Raw genomic sequence first — 8,626 nt, 5'->3', positions numbered from 1 at the left:
CAAGTGCAGTCTGCCTCGGGCAAAAAACATCCAGAGGAAGTGCCTAGGAATACGTCAGATTATGCCAAGTGCAGTCCATCCTGTCAAAAACATCAGTGGAAGCACCTTGCATAAGTTTGTAAGATCAACAAGTGCAGTCTGCCTGGGCAAAAAACATCCAGAGGAAGTGCCTGGGGATACGTCAGATTATGCCAAGTGCAGTCCATCCTGTCAAAAACATCAGTGGAAGCACCTTGCATAAGCTTGTAAGATCAACAAGTGCAGTCTGCCTGGGCAAAAAACATTCAGGGGAAGTACCTTAGATACATATTATTATACCTAAGTGTGTTCAGCCCTGGCAAAACTCCTTGGTATACACCAGATTATGTCAAGTGCAGTCGATCTGGGTAGAAAACATCCAGTGGAATTGCCTTGCATAAGCTTGTTCATTTTATATCTTATTCATAAGTTATTTAGTGATCAACAAGTGTGAACCACCCAGCCAAAAACATCCATGGGAAGCACCTTATGATATTATTGAGTATGTCAAGTGTGATCCATTCGGGCAGAAAAAATCCAGTGGAACCACCTTGCATAAGAAATTTATTTTGTCAGAAACATTTGGGAGAAGCGCCTTGGATCGAGTATAATATGTTATTGCATAATATTAAGTATAACAACGAAAGCCCTCTTCTCACAGAGTGGGTACATATGAGCTATGAATTTTGATTTAGTTTATTGTATAAACCCCATTCCTGAGGAAACCTCCATGGTCCACCATTCCAGCAACTGGGAACCAGAAGTGGCAAGGACTTGCATGCTACATTAAAATAGGGGGGGGGGGGATATTTATTGGGAAGTCCAGAGGAATGACATAATGGAGACAGTGCAATGGGTGTCTGCGATTCGCTATTTAGAAAAGCAGAAAGATCCCAATTGTCAGAATTACTGGTCAATAGGGATGGGCAAAAATCCCCATCTGCTTTATTCATGAAGTGTTGTTACTTTTAATTTAATACTTGCATACTCTAGCATGTCACACAGTCTTACAATGTTTTTTAACACTGCTAGTAAACTTTGTATCCTTTCATCTTGAAATTTTTGTCTCTTAGCAGCTTTTATTTTCCATCTGTTTGTTTTGTAGCTATTCATAAAACATTTTGTAATTCTCTTTATTTTTATATTTCACATAAGCAATATAAATCTATACAGTTTGTATCATAATAATACTATAATATTAGAACAATGATGTAAATAATAACATTCTATACGTTGTTAGAGGCATGTTATGGCAAACTCGAGAAACAAAACATCACCAGCAGTTCTATAATTCAACAAATATTGTTATATCAAACAGTTTTATGTACTAGTCCTGCAGATACTGCAATGTGAAACATTGGTTAAAATAAATATTCTCTTATAATTATATGGTGTGTAAAGGTCGTTTTTTTTTCTATCTTTATTATCAAGATGTGTAAATCCCTCCAGTATGCACTACAAATTCTGAAAGTTTGTTTGTTTGTTGATCTTTGCAGGAAGCTACTTGATACTTACTTGCACTAGTTGTCCTTAATTTTGAAGCAATAAACCAGAGGAAATGCAGCTAGTCAACAATGTCTTACAAGTTTATTCTACAAATAGTACATCAAAACATTAGCACAGCATCATCTAGTTCTGGTCTAAATTATGGATCAGTTGTTCTTTTATTATTCATAAAATTCATTTTCATCCCTTTCCAAAAATGGCATATTTTTCCTTCAGTGGTGGGACAGGAAAGAGGGCCCACTATTGAGAAATGGTCCACTACTTAGTATGTTAAAAAATGCAATGGTTACAATCCCATAACCCACAGACTGTAAGTCAAGCACCCTTACTAACATGACATACCAGGTCAAATTTTGAATAGAAATGTGAAAGTTGGCTAAGTTCATGAATACAAATATTTACATCAATCAATTATATAGAACTATATTATTATGTACAGTGTTCCAGATAAACTTTTGATGTGATGAGTATTATACTTCACCAAATAAACTTCAATGCTGAATACTTGCATATTTTTGAGTCCACTGACTTTTAATTCATTTAACACCTAACATTTAGAACCATTTTGTTGTTTACTAGGCACTTGCTTTTCTTATTTTTATATTAACATTGTATTAACCCAAGACAATTACAGTTTAATATCAATACAACATGGGCTTTGTTAATGTTGATCAATAAAATTCAAATGATATAGTTTTCCCCAACAGTAACCCTGAAATAGAGGTAATCACCAGCTGATAATCACTGAATATTTTTTTCTTTTCCTCACTAAAACTTGTAATTTCATTAAGAAAAGAAAATCTGTGAATGATGTGGTGGTCTCTTCTTCCTTCCACTACTCAATCTGCAATACACTATAGTTTTACTCAAATACAGTTTTTCATTACTGCTTGGGGGAGCACACATGAGTCACAGTAAGTCTCCATAACATAGTGAAATATATCACTGTATGGCTCATCAGTTACTTTATTGTGTTTGTTTTATTACTAGTACAGGTTTATATTTACATGAAACTGGTGAATATGAATATATACACAAAAAATATACATACCAACAAAATGTGTGTTTGTTTGGCACACACAATTTATATTTCTAATGTATGTTTTATATAGCAAAATGTATACTTATACAGATATACGTCTTATCTAGAGAAGTAGTACGTATAAAAAGTTTCCATGCAACCTAAAAAATAAAAGTGTGTCAAACAGACACTAGTTTTTGCAGATGACTGTTTATAATCTTACATGTATAAACATCAAATAATGTATTCATTTATGAAAGAACATATGAGGATAAACAAACAATGTGTAAACTTGATGCTTTTTTTTTTATGCAAGCTTCATGCATTCTGTAGCCTGGCCGAAAACAAAACATATACAGAAAAACACTAAAAATATCTATTGCACAAAACTTAAAAATTCCTAGACTTGGAATTACTTATTTTGTTAGATGGTACTCTATCATTTATACACACTTACCACTACTACCACCAACAATTCTAGTAGTATTGTAAGGATTATTGCTTCGTCCATACAAGTTGTTACTTGCTTCCCACCACATACACAGCTCACTCACATTTGTAATGGCTAAGGGTATGGCACCAGCTTCACGAAGCAAAACAATTACATCAGCATCTTTTACAGCTTTTGTGCCCTTTTTTGACACCAAGCCTGCAGTCTGTAACATTCCTTAGTAAGAAACAGAAACACCTAGACATTTAGGAATAATTTTTAAGGATGTCTTTTATATACAAATGCACAAACCTGACCGCATTGAACAAACAATAGACCAATAAAATCAAATACTGCTTATCAACTGTATATTTAAACATTTTATTTTGTAACTGCACAAAATTCACTTTTTAATTATTAAATTATACGTACTTTGAACTTTTTATACCTTATACAAATAATAATCGAAAATAAAACAGCTTCCTAAAAAAAAGTTAACATTTTCTTAAATCGAAAATGTATTTCCAATAATATTTACCTCACCTCGCACTTACAGCTATTAATCGACTACCAAAGTTTCTTCCTTTGCCCCTCTAAGTGTGAATCTGATTTTTTCTCACTTGCTTCAGTCATTTATACCCCACTTAATTGCCCTTGGCAATATTTGTTTCGTGACACACTCCACCTAAATCAATGCACCCTCTAACAGATTTTTTCTCATTTCACACTTACAGCTATTAAATGACTACCAGGGTTTCTTCCTTTGCTCCTCAAAGCATGAATCTGATTTTTTTCTCACTTGCTTCAGTCATTTATACCCTACTTAATTGCCTTTGGCAATATTTGTCTTTTGATACTCTCTATCTAAGTCAATGCACCCTCTATCTTGATTCTGTATATAAGTACCTCATTCAGATAGTGTTAATGTTGTTGTTATTATTATTTTTGTATGTATGTTCATAATTCCAGACTGGATGAGTTCTGTTTCCTCAGGTTGAGTAAGGCATACACTATTCCATCATTCCGAGTTTGGGGAGGGGGGGGGGTGGCCTTTCAGACTTCTTCAGGTTGTGGAGAAGGTTTGTCCACTTCATCATTCTGGTGGCTTCTTGGAATGCATCGCTGTATGGCTACAGGTTGGGATCTATTCATAAGTATACATATATATAAAGAGAGAGATTGCAGTCCAATTGCCCTAGCCACCAACGTGGGATATAGGACCATGGCCCTATAATTCTAACCCTGAGTAGTATAACCTCGACTGTCTGGTTGAGGCCTGACCAATAGTAATGACAAATCATGTAAAATTCCAATCACAGTATATGAATTATAATTTCATTCACTAGTTTCATTTTTGTAAAGAACTTTCATGAGAGTTGCATACCTACTTACAATATAAGTAGGTCGTTGTCAAATGGTTAAGTTAGCAGCACGACTATCAACAAGAAAACCTGAATCATGAGAGAAAATCAGAGCAATAAGTCATGTGAAAGTTGGAAAGAGAAGTATTATTGGTAAGTTAATGTATCCTCTGTGTTGTGACAAGGCTATCAATATGTTTGGAATCACATGGTTGTTGACAGCGTGACAATAATTCAGCAAGGAAAGGCTTTCAGTATTTCAGAAGAAAATATGATTTAAATGATAACCTACTTTGATCAGTACTTACATGTATACAATCAAACATCTTGGTTGCCACATTAAACTAAGGAATATTATAATAGTTATGAATAGATTTTTTTCCTCATTATCTCCACCTACAGTTTCCCCAGAAAGGCTATAAAAATAAATAAGGAATGCCACAATAGAATTAACCCTATCTCTACAGGTGTTCCTGTGGTCAAGGGTCAAAGGCCATGTCATCATGTTTGTATACTCACATTCATAATTTTATTGACCCACTATTTTATGAATGTATAGGAATAAGTTAGGTTTAAAATTTTAGACTATAATACAAATTTTAGTATTATACATTGGTTAATTTCTTAACTTAAAAGTAAATATTAAAAAGAAATCCTAAATATAGATTTTTGTTTGTCATGTGAGTACATAGATGTTTGTGATGTCAAAATACAAAGTCTATAGTTTCTTATGGATAAGGAAATCAAATTACCAATATTGACAAATAAGAACCTCCTATTTTTTCTATTTGCTGAGATATCGTTACATTTACTGAATCAAACACAATTGCATCTCCCACCTCTGTCCATTTTTGGAAAGACTTGCTTACGTTCACCTACTTCAGTCTATGACGTGTGAATACACAATCAAAAGCTCAGAATGTGCCTCTAGTGACTTTATCAGCATCTTTGAAATATTTAGACCTCAAACTTGTTCTTTTTATGCTGGATTCCAAGCTGGTAAGGTAAGACTTTAGTGAGCCTGAATACAGCTTAGTTACTTAGCTTGATAAATTATAGTGCAATTCTATGGTATCAATATAGTAATTTAAGACTTTTGGTTATTTTAAAATATATATATATATATATAAACTAAAAAAAGTTATTTTGTTTCACATTCTCAACATGCGAAATTTGATAAGGCTTAGTAACCTCTGGCAAGCAGCAAATGAGTACAAAGTTTCTGACTATAAGAGACAATTGTTTTCTATAGTTCTTTATTTACTGTTCTATATTTTAGAAATATAACTGAAATTTAAGAACTTGTTTGTAAATAGTAATAATGTATTATAACTGAAATGTGACTGTATTATACAAAATACTAGTTAACTAAAACACAGCCAAGACAGGTCACTTTGTAAAGGTCAGTTTTATATTATTAGATACAGCAACATGAGTGCCTGTGCACCACATCACTGCAACTTCCATAATGTTAGCCAGGCACGGCTAAAAGGTCATTATAATAAAAATCAGAAATATATATAAATGCATAACGTTATGAAATTTACACTATTTAAACTAAACATTTGTGTTTTCGTGTTATAAGCTGTTGTCATTCTACAATAAAAAAGCATAATTTATCTTTATTTTCTAATTTTTCTTTGGTGGTTATGAGGTTGATGAAATTGAAAACAACACATATAATATACATTTTTTTCTAAAAAACACTTGATAATTATCTGGAAGTTATAAAGATTTTGCATGTAAAATTTGAAAATGTTCTGAGCCATAAAAGTATTTTTAATCTCAAAATGAGAATTACTTTGCATGTTGGATAGTCAACATTCTGAAAGAAAAATTTCATGGGAAAATCTTTAATTAAAAAATATTAATACTTTATTTAACAACCTAATATTTTGTGTATGAAAGCCTTATAATGTTTACCAATTACCTGCAAAATTTTGTAAAGATATGCGTACTTTATCAAAAATCATAGTATAACTACTCTCATGGATACTTTCATGGTTACGAGCAGGGTGGATTCTATCCAGCCCATAATGGTAGGGTTAAAGTGAAAAATTATCATATTGAAATAAGCATTGTTCTGAATACTACTGTACAGAAAATTAGATTTTTTATAATAAAAATAATATTGCAGTCTGATGTTTCTCATGTTTTGTTCATCACCCACTGAACTACAAATTGTCATTTTCCAAGTTTTTCTATACATTTTAGAAAGAGAATAAGATACCAGTTTGGGAACAACATCTTGAATCTCCATCAGCAACATACTGGTTATTTCTAAGGTGAATATGACGAGCTTCAATTTTACCAAAGTAGGTTGTTCTCGTTAAACATTATTGTTCCCTTTTTTTATATTTTTCACATATCAGAGGTACATGAATGCCTACATTACACTAAGAACTACAGAGAAATATACATAGCCACTGCAGATTTTAATGCAAGAAAATAAATAAATAATTCATGTTGAATTAATTATTTTTGTCTCTATTTCGGTTAAAATAGTCTTTGACATTTGAATTACTTCAAACAGACATAAAACATGAAGATACCACACCTTTCACTCCAATACAATCTTTGGTTGTAAAGGGTATTCCTAAGAAAGGCATTTTTTCTTCCATTTCTTTCTCTGTATATTGACCAGAGTTAACAAACTCATCAACTTTTTTTGCATCTTCTAGTGAATCAATGAATCTTTCATCTACGATACCATTAATAATAGGTTGGACTTCTTTAATCCTTGAAATAAAAGCCTCCACAAGCTGGGTACTTGTTATCTGAAAAGGTCCATCAAAATACCATGAGAGACATGTAAATAAATACCTGATATTTCATTACAATTTCTAGCTTTGTAGTAGAACTTTTTTTTTTGTTTTCATCTACTATAAAATAACAACTATTAATTATTTTAAACTTTTGGTATGATTTAACTTAAAAAATATAATTTATATTAAATCACACTGGGTTGATTACAATTGCAATGTGTATAAAATTCTATATTTAGCATTAAATGCTATATGGAATAATGAACTTTCTTGATATAATGAAACGTAAAACTAGCTTTCACTTCTCTGCTATACAGATTTTTTACTACTTGGGGAATAGTTTGACAATGTGTATCCTATAGAAACTGGATCTAAATTTACAATTCCTCATTTTGAGATATGTACTAGTAATGCAAAAGATCTGATTATAATATATGGCCTTATATTTCCTTTTCTCTTTTAAATTCTATGGGCAACAGTTTGATAAAAAATGAACAAGTAGGTACAAGTCCATAACTTACAGCATAGTACCACAATTGAATGTACTATTTTTATATGCAATAGCACCTAGTTCAGGTATTTTTTTTATTTTTAATTAACACAACTCACAGTGTTGTAGTTGAAACTTCAGTGTCTGAGACCAAGACCTCAGGGGTCAAGATAGAGACCTTGTAATAAATTACACAATTAAAAATAAAGCAATAAATTTCTATTAACTTCTTAACTGACAAATCTTTTACACATTAACCCCAGTCTTTATTTTATCATCTCCCTATATGCAAAAAGGAAAAAACAATCAACAAATAAAAAACAAAGGTCAACAACGAAGCAAATGAAAATAAAAACTGTTATTTTTCAAGATTTTACGGTGTCAGTGAATTCTTTATGATCTTTGAAGCCAAACAGGATCAGAGCAGATCTACTAAACATGTTGAATATCACAGATAATTGCTAATGTTTGATGTAAATACGTGCACCAGATGAAGTTCACACAAACTTGTAGTAAGCCTATACTAATGCGTATGGTAGCAATTATTTTTGAATAGCACATATCATAACTGCAGATTGACTTACATTTCATGTGGCAGTTGGTGATGTAAGCAAAAATAAGGGACGTGCTATAAACATAATTGCAAAGGTGTAGTACCAACAACCAAGAATTTTAACTAGCAAAACATATTTAATGCTATACCTTGCCTCGTGTGAACTGCTGTGTAATTGATATTTAGTGGTTAATAATCTTTGGTAGGTCAAAATAGTGGTAAAACTTTTAAATATAGCCATCTTCTTTTTCATTTTCAAGTCCTGTAAAACATCAAAACCCAAATGGTCTGAGACTGACAACACGGACAACTGAGTAAGACGTTAAGAATTAAAATGTAAATGTACTCCTGTAGATACAGTAGATGAAAAAAAAAAAAAATTGGCCTAGTACATTTTGTATGCATTAAACAGAAAGTTAGATGATTGTTAATTAATACTGTTACGTCTCCGTTTGTTAATTGATTTTTCCGTAACTTCGTTC

General features: G+C 32.0%; 1 protein-coding gene across 1 annotated transcript in view; it reads right to left on the bottom strand.

Annotated features, from left to right (window-relative positions):
- LOC106461098 (fatty-acid amide hydrolase 2-like) overlaps positions 1-7,107 on the bottom strand; it is a 34,586-nt gene extending 27,479 nt beyond the window's left edge. Inside the window, exons 1-2 of the mRNA XM_013920886.2 lie at positions 6,894-7,107; positions 3,003-3,212 (exon numbers count right to left, since the gene is read on the bottom strand). Of these exons, the coding sequence (XP_013776340.2) occupies positions 3,003-3,212; positions 6,894-6,957 (274 nt within the window). The 5' untranslated portion in view covers positions 6,958-7,107. The remainder of the gene's footprint in view (positions 1-3,002; positions 3,213-6,893) is intronic.
- Between the last annotated feature and the right edge of the window lie 1,519 nt (positions 7,108-8,626).

The sequence above is a fragment of the Limulus polyphemus genome, unplaced genomic scaffold (genome assembly GCF_000517525.1).
Source record: "Limulus polyphemus unplaced genomic scaffold, Limulus_polyphemus-2.1.2 Scaffold897, whole genome shotgun sequence".
NCBI classification, from domain to species: domain Eukaryota; kingdom Metazoa; phylum Arthropoda; class Merostomata; order Xiphosura; family Limulidae; genus Limulus; species Limulus polyphemus.
This window is presented reverse-complemented; position numbering and strand designations above follow the sequence as displayed.